The 22,932-nt window shown below is 42.6% G+C and overlaps 1 protein-coding gene across 7 annotated transcripts in view; it reads left to right on the top strand.

The window, feature by feature from the left end:
* Positions 1-21,786, top strand: part of BCAS1 (brain enriched myelin associated protein 1) — a 55,406-nt gene extending 33,620 nt beyond the window's left edge. The window contains exons 6-13 of one of the 7 annotated variants that reach the window (XM_083618676.1): positions 815-859; positions 3,550-3,684; positions 5,893-5,928; positions 6,802-7,029; positions 9,687-9,848; positions 10,702-10,767; positions 16,128-16,373; positions 18,725-21,786. In XM_083618676.1, coding sequence (XP_083474802.1) covers positions 815-859; positions 3,550-3,684; positions 5,893-5,928; positions 6,802-7,029; positions 9,687-9,848; positions 10,702-10,767; positions 16,128-16,373; positions 18,725-18,799 — 993 coding nt within the window. In that variant the 3' untranslated portion in view covers positions 18,800-21,786. The other 6 variants (XM_083618679.1, XM_083618678.1, XM_083618677.1 and 3 more) reach the window with 6 other exon arrangements.
* Positions 21,787-22,932: the final 1,146 nt, after the last annotated feature.

Here is a 22,932-nt window from a genome sequence, read left to right as displayed (position 1 = left end):
TCTCCCTAGCATCCCCTGGTCCCACCACCTCCTCTCCACTGGAGGTGGGGCTTTCCTCGTCGCCAGAGGAGGAACTGCTTCGCAAGATTTTCAGAGGTTCCCTATAACACAACTGCCCTTCCACGCAGTGGCGTAGCGTGGGTTGTCAGCACCCGGGGCAAGGCAAGTAATTTGCGCCCCCAAACCCGTGGATTTGCGCCCCCTAACCCGTGGATTTGCGCCCCTTAACCCATGGATTTGCCCTAACCCCAGATGTTGCGCCCGGTGCGGCCCGCCCCCCCTGCACCCCCCACGCTACGCCACTGCTTCCACCTCATGCCTCTGAGCTGATGGCAGTTCCCTGACACTATGGTTCCATCTTACCCCTTTCAGCTTTCTATGGGGGGAGGGGGATCTACAATCTTGTCTTCATGCTGACAGATGCCCATTTAATTTGCCTTTGAGGAACACTTCATAATCTCCCTAGGTAGCTTGTTCTAGCTTTGAATTACTTTTACAATTAGGCTGTTCTTTCCAGTGTTTAACACAAGTCTGTCTCTGCATTCGAACACCATTGGCCTTTGTCCAGTCCTCCTCCATAGAATTGGAAGGAACCACTAGGGTCATACAGTCCAACCCCCAGTAATGCAGGAATCTTTCGCCTAGTGTGGGGCTCAATCTCATGACCCTGAGATTAGGAATCTCATGAGCTGAGCTATCACAATTTAAAATTTGCACACTTAATGTTTCTCTTCCAGCTAAATTCTCGTTCAGTTCATGTCTGGTTTTGAATATTGCACATTTCATGAATTGTTTTCTTTTCTTGAATTGAAAGGTATCTCCAAGCAAAGCAGATTCCAAGGGTGACACTGAGGACAAGGTGAGTGATTGGATCCTAGCAATATAAGTTCAATATAGACCCCTCCTCCTTTTCTTGGGATACTTTTCTAAACTGGCTTAATGTGTACTTTGGGACTGGTTCACACATGCATGTACAACCCAACCTACATTGCAAATAATTGCATTTGATTTGATGTCAGGCAATATTAAAGACTTGTGTTATTGGTTACTGCAATTTATTTATCTGACTTATTGCTTTTCATGCCACCTTTTTTTCAAGGTTCTCTGGGTAGCATACCAAATCACTGCCTTGTTTTATCTCTACAACAACCTTGTCATGTAGCTCACACTGAGATACAGTGACTAGCCCAAGGTCAACCTGATTCCTAGCTGAGTGGGGTTGCTACATTTTTAAGGACTATACCTGGGCAGAGGGTGTTTAGGTGCATGTCAATAATGTAAATTGGCAAATATATATCTGAGAGTACCTCTTTCATATAGGTGCATGTGTGAGAAAACTAAGGTGTGCTGCAACCCCCTGTTGCAGAGGGGTGTGTGTCTGGGGAGTTGCTTTTTTCTGTTCAATGTATGAAATGGCCCTTAGAACTGATTTGTTGTTCGCCTGTTTCAGCACTTCTCTTACCAAGCTGGAGCCCCAGCCTATTAAGAACCCAGACTTTGATATTCAATATTTCTTTGGCAATTTGACACATTTGTTTTGAAAGCGTTCATTGACGGCAGAAAACTAAATTCTGCATATAATGGTACATTTCTGCAATATATCAATTTACCTTTTTATGTATAATGTTGTGCCTGAGCACAAGCTTAATAACTGGGAGGTCTTTACCACTAGGTGGCACCAACTTTATTAGGAAGCTGGCTGTTCTTGGCCCCTAGATCATTTTCTGGAGAGTACAGTGGCCCACAAGACATCTGTCTTCTAGACTATTAGTCCTAAGCAGGAAGTTAAACAGACTAAAGAAAAAGAGCATATGACTATCCTTGGCAGAAGGACCAGTTTGCATAAGCAGCAGGAGACTCCCAATTATAGTATATTGCTTCCGAGCAGCCATTCTTGAGGAGCATCATGATACCTGTGGCAAGCTCTCAGTTGTTTTGGGGCTGCAGGACTTGGGACATTATGTAGGAAAAGGAAGCATCTTTGTGTGTCTGCCACCTTCTTGGCCCTGCATAATGAGAAGCAGTGGCTCAGGAGCATAGCTGTCAACGTTTCCCTTTTTTTAAAGGGAAATTCCCTTATTACAAATAGGTTTCCTCACAAGAAAAGGGAAACATTGACAGCTATGCTCAGGAGTGCAGCACACATCATTCAAAACACGTATTCTAAGTTGCGTTCATCCAGGACTGCTGCAAAGCTCAGCATGTGCCTTTTATGCCTTTGCCAAATGTTCTGCGACACCCCAAAGATGTAGCTGTTTCTCAGCAGATGAATCAATATTTGAAAGGGTTCCATGAAGGCTGAAGGTTTGACTAGCGCACAGAATGGTGTGCTTAAGCAGTACTCGTTATAATAGTGATTCCCCCTCCTGCTGTATGATTTACCTTAACACAAGGGTAGGGGGCATTTTTATCTCCCAAAGGCCACGTTTCTTCATGGACAGCCTTCTGGGAAACACATGACACTTGTATGTGGGGCCCAATGTAATGAAATAAAAAAAAAAGGAGGCCAATAGATGTAACTCTTGAACTTATTCAGTGGGCTGCGTTCCAGCCACACCAAAGCCAGACGTTTCTTCAGAAATTCATCTCTCTCTGTTTTCCACCCAGGCAAACAAGAAACACTATCACAGTTCAAGGACACATTCCAGTCAGGCAAAAGCGCTGAGGAGCAGGGCTGCTAAGGGGGGTGACCAGGGAGGGGGCTGTATTAGAGGCTCACCAGCCCAGCCTCAAGAATGTTTTGGGGGAGAAACAGTGAGATAATTCTTAAATAAGTGAAATGCAGAGTCCTTTACATTGGAGAGATGTGTAGATATGGGTACTATTTTATGACATTCTAGTGCATATAATTCTTCTCATGCATAGGCACATTTACAAGTGTCACAAAAGATTTGTTCTGCACTTGTAAGCAATTGATTTTTGAGTGTGCAGAACCTGTTTTCTTGAACTCCCTGCCTGTTAATATTTGGCCTAGGTTGTACTCAACACTGCTAAAAAGCTTTTTTCATTAGGGTGAGTGCCTGTTGCTCGGTCCCTGCTCCTGCCAACCTAGCAGTTCGAAAGCACATCAAAGTGCAAGTAGATAAATAGGTACCACTCCGGCGGGAAGGTAAACGGCTTTTCTGTGCGATGCTCTGGTTTGCCAGAAGCAGCTTAGTCATGCTGGCCACATGACCTGGAAGCTGTACGCCGGCTCCCTCGGCCAATAAAGCAAGATGAGTGCCACAACCCCAGAATCGGCCACGACTGGACTTAATGGTCAGGGGTCCCTTTACCTTTTTACCAGGATGTGTGATTGTATTATGTACATTTGGGGGGGGGGGGTTAAAGAGAGCTGCTGATTTTTATCCATATTTTGATACTGTTTTTACCTGCCCTTTTTAAAGGCTTTTTTAAAATGAGTATTTTACGCTGTTCTGCAAACCTCTGCCATAGAGATATTTCTTTGATTAAACGGTTTATATATCTTGCTAAGTAAATAAATGTTGTGAGCAAAAGGACAACACAGGCTGCAGTGGAGACTCAGCTTTGAATGATGTCGCCCAAAAGGGATCTCAAACAGGCCTTGGCGGGCAGCTTTCTGAGAAGACGGCGGCCGATTCCCACGTGAAAGGCACCAAGAAAAAGAAGCCAGACAGCCCCAGATTAGGACACAGTACATTTAGCAAACTGTTTAGGCATAAGGTTGGTACTGGAGACTAACAAAAATGGAACCCTGAATGTCAGCAGATGAGTCTTCGCATTGTTGACGCAGAATGAAAAACTGCAAGGATCAGACACCCTGAAGGGCAAAATCCGGCTTAGTGGGGAGGGAGAAAGAAGGCGTCTTGAGCGTTTTAGAGTCTGGAAATCTACTCCTTAAGCAACATCTGTGAATTCAGGGTTCAGGAAGGAAAACCCTCTAACCAATTCATATTGACCATTTCCCATGTTGTGTTAATAACTCCCTCTCACTAACAATGCCCGTGCTGCCATTAACCTGAGGTTCGATCTGACAAACAATGAAGTCAAAAAGAGACTATTAAAATTACACCTGACCTGCATGTAAAGCGTTCAGAGAATTTCACGTGCCATTATATTAACGATTCTGCAACAGGTAGGTGGCCCAGTGGTTGTGCTATTTGTGGTGTCTCTTTCTAGCAGTCTTGAAGAAGCTCCAGAAAACTACTGGACCAGCACTGTAAAATTGAAATATAGAACAATAGAATTCTATATAACTACCATCAGTGAAAGGGGGAAATTTGAATGTGCTCTCCACTCGTAAGAAGCATTCCACACCATAGCGGCCACTTGCGCCTCGAGTGACAATGATGGCTCCAACCTTACCCTCAAGCTACAATCTTGCTCCTTTAGGATAACTCTTCAGATAACTGTAGACAGCTAGTTCCCTGCAACTCCCTCACACTTGTAGAGCAAAGCAGTAGCCGCAAGTCAGCAGTAAAGACCCAGAATGAATGCATGGCTAATTTTGAAGAATTGTAGGATTTGTATTAGTACAGAATCGTAGCCAAAACCACGTCAACGTATTATTATTCAATATTAAGTATCAATATTTTTGTTTGGAGGGAAAGAATGGGAGCATTCTATCCTGAGGAATGCATATAGACAAAGACCCTTGAGCTGTGGATGGAAAATGAAGTTAATTTCTGAGTGCAGAAATTCCACTCAGACACCCACATGGAATTTTTGGGAGTAGAGGGGATTACATAATAAGTGCATTGATTTGGAATAGAATGGTAGTGGGAAAGGCACTTAGGCTGCTCTGAAACGAAAGTATCGTATCGGTTGCTGTATTTGAAAAGGAAAGATCCACACATTCACCTGAAGGGGGATGAGCTATAGAAGTTGTAACTACAAGATCCTATTTAGGGTCAAGAGAAAAGTTTTGAGGCTCCAGCCCTAACCGTTCTTAAAAAAAAAAAAATCTCAGGTAGTTCAGGGGTAAGTATGTCTGAGTAGACACGAGGATCAAGCTGGGGAAAGGCTACTTCAAAGTACGTTTTGCTAATTAAATATATACATTGATAGATGCATGCTCACACATCAGCAAGACATGCATCTTGTCACAGAGGGAGATGTGCAAACTTCATGCTGAAATTTATAAAGTGGCACAGTGAACAGGAGCTGCCAGACTTGCTTCCTGTTGTCCCTGTACCTCATATCTTCTAAAGCCAGCACATGCTTCCTTAAAGCCATGGTCACCTTCTGAACCAGGGAAACATTGTTTTTCAGGTCTTAATGTTAATACTAATTTCAACCAAAGGTATGTTTTCTAAAAAAAACACACCCGAAATAACATAAATACTAATAGCTGAATACAAGTTCATTGGTGCATTGGGATTACATGAGGAGTTCATTATTGTATACAGTGGTACCTTTATGGTGGAACAGGAACAGTTGCAATGACTGTCACTTTGAACAACAACAAAATGTCTAGGCACACTTTTTAATAGCAAGAATACAAATCTGAAAATGAAAGAACTGCAGTTAAAATATTATGTTCATTTTTCACATGGTCTAGTCCTTCCCCTGCCCACCCCCCTAATATTCTTAAGAGGGTCTCTTCTCCAGTCTTCAGAGAGTAGCTGGAAGTGGGGAGGCAGAAAAAGGTCCTTCCACTTTCCTTCCACTCTGCAGTTTTAATCTGAAATCTTAGGCGCAGTACTGCTCCCAGAGCTCAGAAACTGCTTGTGCTAATGAAATCCCCTGTCGCGGAATGTGCCTAAAACAATGGGAGTTTTGAACACTGTTCCAAGTTATAGGGTTTCATCATATCTACCGTAAGGCAAACTGATCGTGTGACTCTATCCCTGTTCATAATCACAGTTACTGGGTTGTATGGAATGACAAAGCCCCAAATGACTTGTGTATGTGTATTTCCTCGTCTTTTAGGCAAAGAAAGATGCTCAGCAGGCAGCAAATACCAAAGTGAGTAACACTGTTGAAAAGCATTCATGAGTTTCCAGTTGCAAAGAACATTTCTACAAGTTTCAGCTTAATAGAGAGCTAACAGTCTCGTACCTGGCATTGCTCAGGAATTCAACAAACTTTAAAAAAAAAACAGTGCCATTTTGAAACTAGTGGTTAAAATCAGTGCAGAACAGTTCAGCCCACCATCTTGATTCGAAATGGCATCCATTTGTATCAAAATAGACAAAAACTTGCTCTTTGATCTCAGGATCCACCATGTAGAATTTGGTTATGATATCCTAAGTGTCCAAATGTATAGAGAGCAATCATGTGCCCAAAATGTGACTTTAAAAGTCATTTCCTATAAAAGTCATTTCCTCTTTACCCATGTTATAACCCAGCCTTCCACAACTGGTATTCTCCAGATGTTTTGTACTACAGCTCTCAGCAGTATCAGCCGGTGCTGCCATGCTGGCTGGTGCTGGTGGAATTGTAATCCAAAACATCTAAAGGGCACCAAATTGGGGAAGGCTCCCATAATGCATGGGGTATGCATAAAAATGTAGGATTGGATGCTCTTTCGTAAGCTATAGTTGTGTCATGTTATCTTGTCTCTTTCCCCCCATCCTTATTATTCCCCCCACTTTGTGAAAACACACTCAGCACACATTTTTCTCCCCGCCCAAGAATCCTGAGAACTGCAATTTCTCCCTCACAGAACTACAGTTCCCAGCACCGTTAAGAAACAATTGTTCCCATGGTTCTTTGGGGGGAAGCCGTGTGCTTTAAATGTGTGTTGAGGTAAATGTCTGGCGTGGGCCAGCACCGCCCCATTCTGCAAATTTTTTAATGGCCCTTTGTCTATTTACAAATTCTTGTGTATGTTTCCAGATTGCTGAGCAGCCTGTAATCACTGCTACCGTGACATCGGAAGCAAACGTCGCTCCACCACAGGAGAGTCCAGCCGCAAAGCAGAACACAAGGGCTCCTGACCCTCCTGCGCCACAACCAGCCACAGCGACAGTGGTTGTCACCAACGAAACTCCAAAAGAAATAATAATAACAAAGGAGAGATCTTCTTCTACTCCTACACCCCTAAGTAAATTCTTTCGAAAAAAGGTACGTGTGGATTTTCTGGATAGCCATTTTCCTTTCTGGCTAGATTTATTTATAGGAGTTTTTTCATATACCTCACAATAGGTCCTGGGTTGACCCAGTGTTGAAAGGCTTCTTAGAACTGATGATGCCACAGCAAAGCCAGATTAAATGCAGGTTTTCCATGGGAGAGTCTTTATTTATTTACTTGCACATGTCAATGAATTGAAAAATTGCTCATTGAGCAGCAGAGCTAAAGGAAATAACCGCTCATTTGTCTTATATGCATGCCCTGTCCATTTCGCAAAAGCTCAAAGCAACCTGCAATATAATAGCAACTTGAAACATCAAACGTCGCTTTTATTTGTGCTAGATTTAATTACAGCCAATCTCTTCAAACATACCTCTATTAACACATCAGCTGAGGTATCCCTATCAGCAAAAGTAACTGTCATCAGCAAATGAGAGCCAAATCAGTAGCAGGGGTAGCATCAATACAACATTATGTTTTGGGTAAGCCATAAAATAGCCAGTCAGTTAAGCTTCCTGGGTGACTGGATATTTTCCTTGAACCCAGACGTGCCTGGAATTTCCTCCCAGGATACAACTGTTATCACTAGTGAAACTAAACCCACTGCATCAACATAGCATGAGAGACAGAACGCATTTGGGCTACAGCTGTAGCAGCACTGGCTGTAATATGATCCCACACTATACTGTTTTTTAAAAAACGAAGTCCCAGGAGATTGCTTCTGCTCTGCCTTATTGAGGATGCATTTTGCTTTGGGAAGAGAACAAACTCCTGCAGCTAGATAACTGGTTACATCTGGTGGGCTGGAAGACCAAATTTAATTGCATCAGTGCAACAGCTAATGCCATATGCTAATAAAATTTACATCAATGGGGATGCAGTTTGACAAGCACCACATCAATATTTGTTGTTCTGGAGTGGTTACAAGGGTTTCTTTGAACGGTGCCATTGGATTTTAATGTCCATGCTGTATTTTATTTCATAGCTGTGATTTAAGGTATTCTGTCTTTCTGTTCGCTCATCTTTTGTTGCAATATAGCAATGCTGCATTACATTTTATACTAAGAGTAAAATAAAAGTTGAAGATGACATGGTGACCATATCACAGCCGCTAATAATGGTGCTGGTTCTTTTTAAGGTTGTTTATTTTGTTGATTCCTGATTTATTATTTGTTCTAACTGTCTTGTCAGCAAACTCAGGACCTCTCCAGACATCCATTTTATGTGAATTCATGATTATTTGTGCTGATGGTGGTATCGGGGCTATTATTTGCAATCCTGCTTTCAGTGGGGCAAACGTACTGATGCATTTCCAAACAGTGCATCTCCCCAACTTCCTCCTGAAACCCTGTAACATTCCATACCACAAATGTTTGCTGGTTATAATTTGCTGTGCCATAGCACAAGAGTGCCCCTTCAGACTCCTTCCCAACATTGCAGCGGCATCTTCCAACAACTAATAAAGCGGACTGTCCAGTATAAATCCACCACTAATGAACACCCACAAAAAGTCTGGAGGGGTCCTCAACTGATGCAATTTCTATTACTACTGTTAATAACACCACAGGCTAAGTAGCTAATGGTTACTTCACTCTTGAATTTAAGCATGAAACTGCACATTGTGATGCAAACAATGGGCTGCTGGCAAGAAAAGCAGCTCTGTGTTCAGTTTTCTCCTTTTTCCTTGTGACTATTTTGCTAATCTTGCCCACATGCTTGACAACACAGCTTTATGGGTTTCCCCAACTCTGCTCCACATAACTGACTGCCCCCTGGTCAGCAGCAGGGTAGCACATTATGTTGGTCAATACCATGGGAAATTTCACTTCACGCTACCAAGGAGAAATGGCAGAACTGGATCACAGACTGCCACCTTTCAGCAGCAACTCTCTGCTGCCTAACATTCAGTTCCTCCCCAACATCTAATGTTATGGTTTACCGCACCAGTGAGTAAACAGGCAGTAGGGATTTCATAGCCTACCTCCTTGGCACTTTGTTAATCACAGTGTTGCAGAAATTCCACCATTGCCATGCCAAAAGTGGAATGAGCAGCAATATTTACAGATACCATGGGCATGTGAATCTGAGCTTTATCCATACATACAATGAAATCACTTGTACTCTTGCTATGCTATACCACTTCATGCTGCAGGTAGGCGGGATGGCATGTCTGAAGTTTATCTCACATAAAAATAAATGCCATGCGTGTAGAAATGTAGCATGCCAGGGGAAAAGGTTCTAACCTAATTTTCCACCTGGCATGCTAATTTTCTTTGGGAAGGGATCTGATGGTCTGTTTGTTTAAGTCATTTGTGGACTATCAACAGGTCTCAAAGTAGTTTATATCACTGAAGCAGTTTGTTAGCTTTTATAAGCAGCCAAACATATTCAGGAAGTTACCAGAAAGGATTTTCTCCAAGGAAACTCTAAAATATAGTTGTGTTTCACAGAAGGTGGGAGTGGCATCCAGGGTGCAAAAATCCAACCTGTTTCCTATAAAATCTGTCTCTTTAAGTTTGAAATAAATGTTCATCCTTCTGAGATGATGGCTCTTATTCCCGTAAGTGATTCTGAATTTCTAAAGTAGGCCATCTTAATTTATCTATATGCATTCCACTGTTCCTTAACATTTGTTACAAATAACCTGCAGACTCCAACAGATGACATCGAGGTGATAAACACGGAGAGGATCGAAGCATCTCCCCAAGCCGCAGCTAAAGTCGAAAGCAGAAGTCAGGAAGCAGCAGAAGTAAAGTCCAAAGGAGATGAGAAGCCCAGCAAAACTAAGGATCTGAGGAAATTATTTAAATTGGTAAGAAGGGTATTTTTGAATCTGTATGGGAGAAGGTATAAAGTATGACCTAGAAGGGATTAATTTGTAAAGTATTTGAAATAGCCAAACAGAGTAGTTAGAGTACCGCAACATTTGCTGGTGGCCTATGGCGGAGCAACTCCTCTCATGATCTCACCTCATGAGGTGAGCACGTACATCTGCTCCTTCAGCAAGGTCTCCTTCATGATCTGACCAGTTCACCTCTCTTCCTTACTCCCACCCCCTGCAACAGGCATTATATTAGAAACAGTCAGACCTATAGAGTAAACTCACCACCTCCATAAGTCATATAACAGATAATGGGCCCTTAGAAGTTCCAGACAGGTGTGTATTGTGGAACCAAAACTCTTCATACATGCAAGTTTCTTGCATTCACTATGACACTGCCAGCATCAAAATGCCAATGTATAATTTCCTCCCATTTAACCCACATTTACCCTGATTTCTGGAGAACCTTAAGGCCATTCCCTCTTCCAAATGTTTGTTGATTTTTCACCCCATACACTCAGTCAAACAACACCCACCAGTGAACTCTAACAGGACCTGCCCAAAGTTGTTGCCTGCCTTCAAAATCGCAGCAAGCCTATAAAGAACACCTGAGGAAATGAGAAGTCTCCACATTTGCCCTAAATTGACATGTTTAAGGGGCTCCGTAGATTGGCAAGAGGGAGGCATGCATTATCTGGATTGGATTCATTTGAAAAAAGTTCACAAAAAGTTCACAGGGTTGGGGCTAAGGAATCTAGCTAGCATTGCCTGTTAAAGTCCTCTGTAACCACAGTACTACAGAAACATGGTAAGAAGAAATGCATCTAACCCTTTGTTATTCTAGCCAGTCAGAGGTGACGCAGTAGTAGTTGCTCCAGAAGAGGTAAATGGGCAAGCCCCTGATGCCCAAGTAAGTGTATGGATTTGATCTTCTCTTGGTGATGGGTTCAGCTGGTATCTACTTCCAGAGCCTCACTTTGCTGTTTCTTCTTTCATGATGGCAGAACTCATCTGTCCATTGAGCATGTTTTGTTCAGCCTCTGACCAATTGTGTTCCATACTTCACTTCCTTCATTTTTTGCAGCTGAATTTGGGACTGTTGGGTTTAAAAACTGTCACTATCGCCTTTGGAAACAAATCTCTGTATCCATAATTGCAGTCAAAACTAAAAATAATAAATTGTTTGGGTTTTTAAATGACCAGATTTATCAAAAGCACTGCAAGCATATATCCAATAGTTCATTTTATACATTTCTAAAAAACCTCTAACATCATTTTAAGCTGTCAGGTCTATACAAAAATTCAACGTAAGGATAAATAAAGACAATTCCGTCTTATCTGTATGTTTGTTCTCAAGTTTGTCTTAAAACCCTCCCTATGTTCTTATTTTTATGTGTAGTGCATGTCAGTCTGGCATCTGTGTAAAGTTCTTAATACTGTATCAAGTCCATTCACTTCATATTAACTTAGTTTGCTATTTCTTCTACAGTAGTGAAATAATACATTTAAAAGTTAATGGGCTGTATCCAACACCGCTGTTCTGCTCACACAGCAGATTTTCACTTATGCAGAACTTCTCCCTTCTCTCCTTTCAGCCCTGATCACCCTCAATAACTGTTCCAGAGGGTTGGGGGACTTTCCAGAGCAGATTTGGGGTGGAGGGCGTCACAGGAAGAGAAGAGGAAGGTCCTATCTTGCAAGTGGAACTTGTGTTCCATTGCAAAAGTGAACTTCCAACTAGTATATTAATTTACTGCATTTAATTAAAGGTTAGCTCTTTATCTTGCAACCAGTGATTATAAGTACCTTTGCTTCTTTTTACCAGTTATGTACTGTTAAAACCTTTGCCACCATTAATACATAACAAAGTAGAAATGGCTGTACTGCAGTCTTCATATACTGGATCAAATGTTTTGAGATTTAGTACCTGATGTGGACAGTACAGGCAGCAGACTGATAGCTTTCATTTGTGAAATGTGGATACTGATTGCTGTCCATTGTGAACCACAAAACACAGGCCAATTCCTGAAGCCTGTGACTTAGCAGAAGCTTATCTTTTGGGGGCTCAGGGATCCCATTGGCCCATTGCAACCCCTCCAGGGGCAACATGAAATTGGAAGATGCACCCAGTGTGTGGGATGTGTAAGCTCTCTGGATGAAGGACTGACTGCCCATGAACCATATATAAGCCACTGTGAGCTCTTTGCAGGAAAATAAGTGTAACAAATAAACATCCCTTCTCAGTTTGCACTGGGTAAATAGGGGACACTTACTTTTCTTTACGATGTTTGGTGTTGGGCATTGCACTGGTTGTTATCAATTCATTTAGCCGACCGTCCCTTTCAGTAAGCCTTGAGGCCTTACGTTATAACACTGTACATATGCAATGTGCCTACAACACTTCAGCGTTGCTAAGGGAACAGTTCCCAATCAGCTCCATTTAACTTCATGGTGGTGGCAACAGTACAGAGCCCTGAAAGAAGAGGGGAGAGGTCACCGCACAGCAAAAAACGTGCAGAAGCAGACTCTTTGCTGCACCACTCTGGAGCACTGCCAGTGCAAGGGCCCATTTGTCCTCTGGTGGGGGCATCCACTCCTTGGATGCTCTGCTATCACTTTCCTGATCTTTACCGAAATGCAGTCCACCAAAGGTTGAAGAGTTTGATTGATTCAGGTCTCGAGTCAATTAAAATCTCTGGGGCAGACGTGAGTAGAATTCGTCGGGAAAACTATGATCCCGTTAATCTGGTTTTCCTTTCTCAAGAAATGCGAGCTGCCTACAAGCTGAGACAGATTGTTGGGTCTGGATCAGCTGTTAGGAAGGGGAGTGATACAGTTCATTATTTACAGCTTTCCTTTTCTATTTCCCTGCGTTCTTTCCTTCAACATTAAAATGTGCCAAATTTGCTGCTTTGAAACATGCTGATATTCTGCCTGATTCAAAGATAAGATGATATCCTGAACATGCTCTTTCCACTTAGCTCAAGGGCAACCTTTTCTTGACACCACCGTTTGTTCTTCACAGTCAGCTGAAACTTTTGAAGAGAAGGAGAGGGATGATCTTAGAAATCACAGGGTGGTTGCAGTGGGGCTGCATTTTAAAAATGCAGAGCTTCTGTGTTTTTAACAGTTTCGCGGCAGGTGGAAACAGGGGAAAACCAATTCTTTCCTCATAACTGTACATCCTTAGTAATTGCTAGAGGCTCACATACTTCCTTTAGTGCTTCCCCACCCCACCTTTCCCTTATGTCAGTCCCTCAGCTTTTAGTTCAAACCAGCCATGAATAGTTTGTGTAGACATAATGGCCCAGTCTGCATGGAACGCTAAACCAGATCATGGCTTAGTGCAAATGAGCAGGCATGTGGGTTCCTGGAGAGAACTGCTTTGCTTCTTCTCTGGTCCTGCTGCTGCCCGGCTGCAGAGAGCCAAGTCATGGTTTGGTTTGGTGTTACGTCCTAACCCAACCTCATTGTTTAACTAGCAGACAAACCAGGAACTGAAGCCAAAGTTTGTTCTATGGCTTACTGCTCATAGTTTGCTTGTTTGCACTGAGCCATGGTTCAGTCAGCCATCCCTAGCCTTTAGTCATGGTTTGTTGTAACCATGGTGGACAATGATGCACCTAAGCTAACCTTTGTTTCAAATACTGGGCTTGTGTTATCACAGTGGTTAATGGTGTGGCTGATAAGAGCTGTAGGTATTGGGAGAAATTGAAGAGCTACAGGGAGAAGAAGGGAAGAGCTACAGTGAGGGCAGGAGTGCCAGCATGGCCCCGCGACCATGGTTGCCTGGGGCCATGGGTGCCATGCAGTGTGCATGACCATGGCACCAAAATTTGTAGGTGCCCGGCCCCTTCATGGGGAATTTTGTAGGTGCTCCCAGGGTCCCAGGGAGTTGGCAACTATAAGTGGGGGTCTCTGCAATCAAGCAGCCCACACCTACATCTCTTAATTATGGTTTGAGTCTTGAGGAAGGCACTGCTTGTGCCTAGACAATAAAGTAGGGATGTTTGAAAAGAAACAGCATGGGAACTTTCTTCATGCAGACTCCAGAAGCTGATTCTGCAATCTGTAAATGTTATTATGTCAGAGGTATGGATTCAGAGGTTTCATACACCAAGGCACGCTGCCTGAGCAAATTAAATTCTTAAGAGTTTTATGTTAACCCACAGGTTGCCTATAAACCCTGAAAATATCATGACCTGTGACTTTCAGCCACCTTTAAAGCATGTGTGTGGCTTCCAGATGTGTAGCTTGGGCATAACATCCCAGATTCACAATAATGGCTAAAGGCAGGGAAAGGGGTGCATATTATTTCGTTTCACTTTGTAATCTAACATTGCCGTTCACTTCCTCATTCTTTTAAACAACCTGTAGCATTTTGTTGTGAACCTTTTTGAACTTTGTCCATATCCTGTTCTTATTTCACTCCCTTTGCTATAGTGAACTGTCTTGTAATAGTTGTTACTTCGGAAACAAAAACAATAATATTTTAAAAATGAATGGATGTAAGAAGTCATGTTTTCTCCATTTGCAATTCCATGCAGAATTTTCTATGGCATTGGACTACCTTGACCAAATCATGGCTTGTCAATCTTCTGGTGGAGTATTGTAATTTTACACTGTGGAAATTTGTCTGTGCAATCTTTCTCTTCTGTAGCCCAGCGTCATTTATCTGTTATCTTGTTCTTTCAAATCTTTCTCTGTCTCTGTCTCCCATCTTTTGGTTTCATGCTTCATGGCTTGGGAAGAGAACACTGTTACTGCTTTGTTGTAATGCTGTTGTTGTTGTTGCATGCATGCATGAGAAAACATTGTGTCTCTAGGGTTGTGTTTAGATGGTAACTTCCTAGGCTCCAGATTATAGATCCTATTATTATGCAAATTATACCTGATGACATTTCCTCCTCTGCATAACTCCTCTGCAGGAGCCCTGATCTCCTTTGCATCTGGCCAGCCTAGTTGCCAACATGAGAAACTGCATTATACCAAGTCAGGCCAGCAATCTATATAATTCAGTACTGACTACACTGATTGACAGTGGCTCTGCAGGATTTGAGAAAGGGGTTCTCCAAGCCTCACCTGGAGATGCCAGGGATTTAACTAGGGCCTTCTGCATGCAAATAAAGTGGTTCCATTAGGGATTCCAAATTTTAGGGTTCGTAGTTAATGTTAAGTACGAACCCTGTGTTTGGTGTATCAATTACTCATTTTGTGGGGTGCTGCGAAATGTGGGGTTTTTGCTGCAAAACAACTGCAGAGGTTTGGCACAGGTTTGGGGAGATTCCAAATTTGGGGGTTCATAGTTCATGTCCAGTACGAACCCTGTGTTTGATGTATCAGTTACTCAGATTGTGGGGTGCTGCAAAACACAGGGTTTTCGCTGCAAAACAACTGCAAAACTTTGGCACAGGTTTGGAGGGGATCCTAAATTTTGGGGCTTGTACTTAATTTTCAAAAAGAAACTGCCCTGTCACAAAAAGGGGGGTACCTTTTTGGTTTAGGAAACTGTGGTGGTTATTGCAGTGTTAAGCAGTACACCATGCAAATCCCACGTTCATCTGCAGCTGGTTCCAGTCAATTGGGTGAGAGGAATTGATTCAAACAGCCCATGTGTCTTGCCATGTGGTTCAAATATTGCCGCAGCCTTGAAGTCACTAAGCAGCCTTCAGCAAACTGCTACCTCTTAGCCTCAGAACTCCATCTATAATATGGGAATGGCAGTCACCCTGGGCTGCTTTAGAGGACTGTTGTAACTACTACCAAGGTTATATTTGTGGCGTGCTTTGGACACTCTCTAAAAACATGTTAGGAAATGCTGTTTGTGGGATGCCTGAATAAGATCCATCTAGACATGGCCCTAACTTAAATGCCTTCCTCAATTTTTTATTATGCATGGAGAAATATAGAAACAACAGACATGTGTAAAAAGAAATGCTTTGCAGAAAGCCACTTTCCTCCATGAGAGTAGTCCCACAACTGTAAAAAGGGCAACTTGTGTGTGAGAGAGAGGGGGGCAGGGGGGCAGGCAGAACATTATGATGTGCAGCCTGATCCTATGCATGTGCAGGGAGAAGTAAGCCCTACCATGGTTCTTATTTCCTCATTAAGTGTGCATAGGATTGCAGCAAATAGATTTTCCACCATTTGGGTTCCATGTGCATTGGAGGCGAGGTAGCTTTAATTTTAAATAAACTGGGGGGCCTCCTGCCAAATGCATTTCTTTCTTTCTCTCTTTTAAAAAATAACTGCTGTTTGAAACTGCTTTAGACACTGGACTTCAAAGACAGGCCCTTGACCCAGGCTGAGAACAGAGAACCTGTGGCTGAGAGGAGCCAAGAGAGTTCAACAGAGAACCAGCAAGGAAACAAACAGGAAGCCAAAGACCAGCCAGACTCCACAGAGCAACAAACAGCCGAGACAGACTCCCTTCAGAATGGAGGGGAAGCGGCGAAGGAAAACACTGTGAAGAGGATAGAGAAGAGACAGTCATTCGGAGGGTTTTTTAAGGGCCTTGTACGTTACCTTCCATTTTTCTTTAGCAATCCTGGTATAGTCACCATTCTGGGAAGCTTTCGTGTATAAGCATGTTGGGTCTTAGCCTCCAAATCTGTTCCCAGTTCACTTGTATGCCACAGTTTGTCAATTGGGGTTGTAATGTGTTTGGTAAAGAGCAGGGCCGGTGCTAAATTTGAGAGGGGCTGGGCGGGGAGCCTTCTGCTTAGGCATGGACAAATCTCTCAATTTTGGTTTCTCGTTTTTCTAAACTTATATTCAGTTCTCCATATTTCCATAGCAGTTTTCAACTTTTTCTTTTTTAAGTCCTCCGCAAAAAAAATCTGTGTTGTCTCCTAATCTATACACATTCGTGCGCGATTTTGCCTTATATACCGTATTTTTCGTCCCATAGGACGCACCTAGTTTTTTTCCCTTTATTTCCCCCCCAAAACCAGGTCGGGGAATCCAAACCAGGTCGGGGAACAGCAGTATGGCGGCGCTCTGCCTCCCCACTGTCCCCCGAGCTTGTGGGGCTGGCGCGCTTCTCCCCAGCGCCAGCCTCCAAACCAGGTCAAGGAACAGTGGGATGGTGGCGCTGCGCCTCCCTGCTGTCCCCCGAGCTTGTGGGGCTGCCCGATGTCTGCCCGAAGCACGGGGCGCTCTGCTTCAGCGCGCCCCGCACTCCGTGCAGCAGGCTGCTATCCACAGCCTAGGGAGCTCTGCGGCGCACGGGGTGCTCTGCTTCAGGGCGCCCACGCACCAGGCAGCAGGCTGCTATCCGCAGCCTAGGGAGCCCTGCGGGAACTCCCGCGGGCTCCCCAGGCTTGCTGATAGCTTCCTGAAGCCTGTATTCGCCCCATAGGACGCACACAGATTTCCCCTTCATTTTTGGAGGGGAAAAAGTGCGTCCTATAGGGCAAAAAATACGGTACGCATTTTCCTACTATGATGCATTGCTGCATGGTGTTTCTGCATTTTAGTACACATTCCCCTTTTTATACATTTTTGCAAACAATTTTTGGTTGGAGAACTGAATTGCAAAATTCAGAAAAGTCTGGATTTTGATGGATAATTGTGTGACGGTTCATGCATTGTTTGGGGACATACAAATTAGATATTTCTGCACTAAAATTGCATTAAAATGCAAGTAAGGTAAATTTCTCCCTACTACTACTCCTTCCACTTTCTACCCCAACCCAGTGCCACCCCTGGTGGTCCCCTAACCTTGTCCGGTGGCAACAGCAGTGGGGTGGCACTTAGTCCAGTATTGAAAAGAGAAACACTGGGTAAAAAGGCTGATTCAACAGCCACCACCATCATACATTTCCTGTGAATCTTGGACTGTGAACCTGACTGCCTGTTTTACATCTTTTCTTCTGCTGGATCAATCCCACTTCTTACCCTTTCCCATCTCCTGTTCATATATGTGTCATGTCTTCTAGATTGTGAGCCTTTGGGCAGGACACTTTGTGCTTTATTTTTTCCAATTGCTTTATTTTTTCCAATCATTTAGCAGGGGGGCACTAAATTAACAACAGCAATACATACGTGTATATACTGAAAGCACTTTTACTTCATCTCTTCCAACTGCTTGCTGTAAGGAAAGCTAAAGGGATAAGCAGAGACTCCTGGAACTTCTTGGGGCAACTTCTAATAACATCATTTATTTGAGCCTTCCTTTTTTTTTAACAATATATGTACGTAGGGTCAAAACTTTTAATATGTTAGAACTGGCAAATCTACACTGGTCTAAGCTCTTCTTGCCCACCGGATCACATAAGGCCCCACAACATACTGGATTTCTGCATGAATAATTCAAACCACATGAAGGTTATCTTATGAATGACATTAAATGCAAAATAAACTTTCCTGAGACATGAGCTTTCAGATACTACAGCCAGGACTGTATGTTTCCTGTGGTTCTGCAGAAACACAGAGAAAGTGCAAAATGGGATCACTGGGTGCATAACCTCGTCTTTCTTTTCTTAAAAACCCAAGTTTCTAGTCCTTTTGCTTACCAACCTTAAGTTGCAAGCATGCAAGCAGTCTCTGACTCAAGAGGTGCTGAACAAGATTTCCAGTAATCTGGGTGTACTATTTCAAAGTCCTGGCTCCTCCCCATAACTTACTAGTTATGGACACATTACAGGTTTTCTTTTGATACTGTTTTTGTTTTACTCAGCATTGTGCAGAATTGTTTTTAAGTGAAAATTTACACACAGCCTATTTCACTGTCTGTATAACATGGGCTACAAGCTTAGTAAGAATGTAAGTTGAAAACGCCTATGTGAGCCTCCAACATAATCAGCATTTTAGCATCTTCATCAATATCTTTACATCTCTCTCTCTGTTTTTTTCCCTGTCAACAGAGCCCCAAACGGATGTCCGATGCCGAAGTACAAACAGATCCAGTATCAATTGTGCCTTTTGTGAAACCCAAGTAATGAATACACCGAACCAAATGACAGATCGTTGGATCTCCGCCATCATTTCCCCCCACCCATGCAGTGTAAAAAAGGAGACTTCCTTCGGTTCATTTCTCTTCCCTTCCACCCCCTTGCTTCATATGGTTGTTGCCAAACAATAGCTGTACTAGGCTCAACAAAGACTGGTGTACATTCTGGATTTCTTCAGAAAGTTTTCTTCAAATAGGCTAACTCAAAGGTCACAGAAAAGCAGTGGAGAAACTCTTAGAGTTGAGGACAGCTCAGCTGCTGGGAAGGTTAATGGGGAGGGAAAAGACAAGAGAGTCGTGTCAGTCCAAGGGGTAGGGAGAGCGATATTGACTATGGCCACCAACATAAAAATCCTCACCGCATAAAAGCTCACCATTCTTAGGGCAAAGCCAGATGTTACTTTAATAGCTCTATTATCAACCACATCTGTGTATGTGTGCATTTTAAAATTGAATACCAGGGGCATGTTGGGAGGGGAGGTTTATCCCTCCTTCCCAGCTACGATGCTGATTAAAATTAACCAAAGGGAGCATCTTCTCCCACTCTGTCAAAGCTAATTGCTGTTGGTGGAGGACAATTTTTGTCAGGATTGCATCTGGGAAGAGAATTGTTAAGGTTCCCTTTCCTTCATGCTGCAGTCCCTATGAAAATTGGGGAGGCGGGGCAAGCACATGCCTGGTCTTGAGTTTTTCAAAACAAGATGTGGTTGCTAATTAGAGCATTAAAGTAATGCTTGGTTTCGACCGGAGACTTCTGCTCCCACATCTGGCCCTGTCATGCCATCCTATGGCAGGGTCCGCCCCCCATACTCTGTCTCTGGGCAGCCTCACTGAACCAAGACATATGTCTCTGATGACCAGATCTTAATGTGCATGCCTTTGTCCAGGGCTGAGCCCAGCAGATTGATCCACTTCACATCCCCTGCAAGGGGAAAGCAAAATTATGAGAGTCTCTTATTACCCCCAGCTGCAATAAACATGTTGGGCAGCTAATTAGAGCTGCCAAATTTAGTGCACCCAGTTAGCATATTCATAATTTCACAATATGCAGATTGTGTTTCCCTGGTTTGCAGGCTGATCACAGCCCTAACCGTGCCTTATCCCAAGCCTGTATTCCAAGCTCTCCCTGCATGTGTACCTATGCAGATAAGGTCTACTTGTATGTGTACCTATGTGTACCTATGCAGATGTCTACTGGTTAACAATCTTTACAGCACATCATACCATTTTAATCTGGACTGATTAGCATAACAGTGAGCACGCAGCAGTGTTGCAGTCAAGTGGTATAGAATCCTTCCTTGTCATAAGCGTGGAGAATAGTGCAAACTAAGTTGGTCAAGGAGATGGTGTTCAAAGCACAAAGTTTGCGTTGGCAGCAAAACTGCAACCTGAAGATTCAGATCTTCCCACTTGCCTATCTCTGAACATGGGGAAGTTATCTTATACTGTGTGAGACCATTGGTCCATCTAGCTCAGCATTGCCTCCTCTAAATGGTCACAGCCCTCCAAGATCTGAGGTCTTTCCCACCCAATATGTGAGACTGAATCTGTCACCTACAATATTGCAAAGTATGAGTTCTCTCACTATGCTGTTGTTCCTTTCGATTGCCTGTGGCTACTCTAGGAATCAAAATCAGTTTCAGTTGGGAGTTTTGTAGATGTATGGTCATGTGAGATAGACAACCTTTTAAGTCTTCTTACACCTCTCTGTAACCTGGTGCAGATATAATGGGCATGATTAGCATTTGTTGCTAACCCTGGTTCTATCCTTTGCAGTGAAAAGATCTAGTTTTCCTAGTTATGCTCTATAACCAGAGAATAGCTCAGTTCAGTCAATCAGTCTCAGCTTCATAAATATGTGGTTTCATAACCTGTGGCTTATGAAGCCTGAAACAATTGTCCAATGTATATAGGGCGAACTTGTTGCCTTAACCGTGGTTTGGTCATTACAGATGCAGTACATAACCACAGCTAATGCAAACTATGGTTTGCAAACACACTTCAGTCCATAGTTTCCCACCCTATTTTCCAGGCAACTCTTAATGATCATCTAATTAATCATATGCAGTGCTTAACCATGGTTAAGAAAACAAACCACAGTTAAGTGTTATGTCTGCATAGGCTAATGTGGAAAATGGAATGGTTATTCTAACAAACAAGGTAAGAAAACATTCTAAGCCTGCAATTATAAGCAAAATACAATTACTCAGAATTAAGATTTATTGAACAGTAAACATTGCATTGGGTTGCACAGCATAATAAGGGTCCTGTTTAAAATAATTATAGTTAGATGGAGGTGATAAGAAGGATTCTGTTTTTGTGGCAAAATTATGTGGAGGGTGGAAGAATAAGTATAAAGCTTTTAAAATCATCATTTGATAAATTGAACATTGATAAGATTTTTTTTAAAAAAAAAAAAGTTTGTGGTTATAAGTGCCAAGGTCATATAACTCAACTTTTAAGAGTGTGCTTCAAATTGATTTTCAAGTTATTAATATTGAAAAGGCTGAAATGTACAGGACTTCTAACTCATTCTCATCTATTTTCTTCCTTGATGTAATAAAATGGGGGAAATTAGCTTTTGAAAAGAAAGTGATTAAAGTATTAACAAAAATGCAGCACAATGGAGCCCTTTATATCACTAACTCAAAGGATGTATTTACTTTTGTTATTAATTTTTTTCTTATCATTAAAGAAAAACACTTCAGTTTTACAGAAACTTTTTTTAGTTTTTGCCTGTAACTAAACTTAATTCCTTAAACAAAAACTATACCAGATTATAAGACTGAACAAAATTTTGCCTGCTTCAAAAAGATCATATGAGATGCAAGTTTAATAGTGTTCATGGAAAATTCAGATATGTGTGTTATTGTAAAAGCAAGGAAGAATAAGACTAATGATATAAACTAGCACCTGAATTCTAAATAGTTGTATATTTTGATTTTCTTCTGATTCAATAAACATTCCTGAAGAGAACTCATTTGCATTTTAGTGTTTCAACTGAAAGTCATCATTCATGGTCACAGTTATTTTAAATCTGATATGGAGTTGATGGAAAAAGAAGATTATACAATATTATTTTAAAAGTGAATGGATGTGTGTCTGGAGACTAACCACCATGCAGACTGTTTACATACATTGTACCTAAGTCAGTTTTTGCACATCCCATTTCTACTAAACTGAATGGGACAGGGCGGTGGAACACCATATCAGCTAATACACACATTAGCCACAATCTAGCATGAATCCTAGAGCCTGCTAGTTGAGGAAAACAGAGCAATGGACTAGATCGGCCATTGCTTAGATCCAGGACACACATTTGCATGCATAATAATAATAATAATAATAATAATAATAATAATAATAATTTATTATTTATACCCCGCCCATCTGGCTGGGCTTCCCCAGCCACTCTGGGCGGCTTCCAAAAAAATATTAAAATACTGTAATACATCAAACATTAAAAGCTTCCCTAAACAAGGCTGCCTTCAGATGCCTTCTAAAAGTCTGGTAGTTGTTGTTCTCTTTGACATCTGGTGGGAGGGCGTTCTACAGGGAGGGCGCCACTACCGAGAAAGCCCTCTGCCTGGTTCCCTGTAACTTGGCTTCTCGCAGTGAGGGAACCGCCAGAAGGCCCTTGGTGCTGGACCTCAGTGTCTGGGCAGAACGATGGGGGTGGAGACGCTCCTTCAGACATACTGGACCGAGGCCATTTAGGGCTTTAAAGGTCAGCACCAACACTTTGAATTGTGCATAATACATACTCACCCAATTTTGCATGTCAGTGCACATGCAAATTTTAAGCAAATCTGTGTGCTCTTTCTTGGCAATGTGTAAGTGGGCCCCCTACAGCATTATATGCAGGGCTACTTTACCCTGCCGGTTACTGGTGTTTGGTAAATATAGTCTGGTAAGGTAAAAAGTAAAGCTAAGGATCCGTGTACGGTTAAGTTGAGTCAAAGGCGCTCATCTTGCTTTCAGGCTGAGGGAGCCGGCATTTGTCCACAGACAGCTTCCTGGGTCATGTGGCCAGCATGACTAAACCACTTCTGGCACAATGTGACGGAAGCCAGAGTGCACGGAAATGCTGTTTACCTTCCCGCCACAGCGCTGCCTATTTAT

The sequence above is a fragment of the Podarcis filfolensis genome (genome assembly GCF_964270895.1).
Source record: "Podarcis filfolensis genome assembly, chromosome: 6".
Taxonomy (NCBI): Eukaryota; Metazoa; Chordata; class Lepidosauria; order Squamata; family Lacertidae; genus Podarcis; species Podarcis filfolensis.
This window is presented reverse-complemented; position numbering and strand designations above follow the sequence as displayed.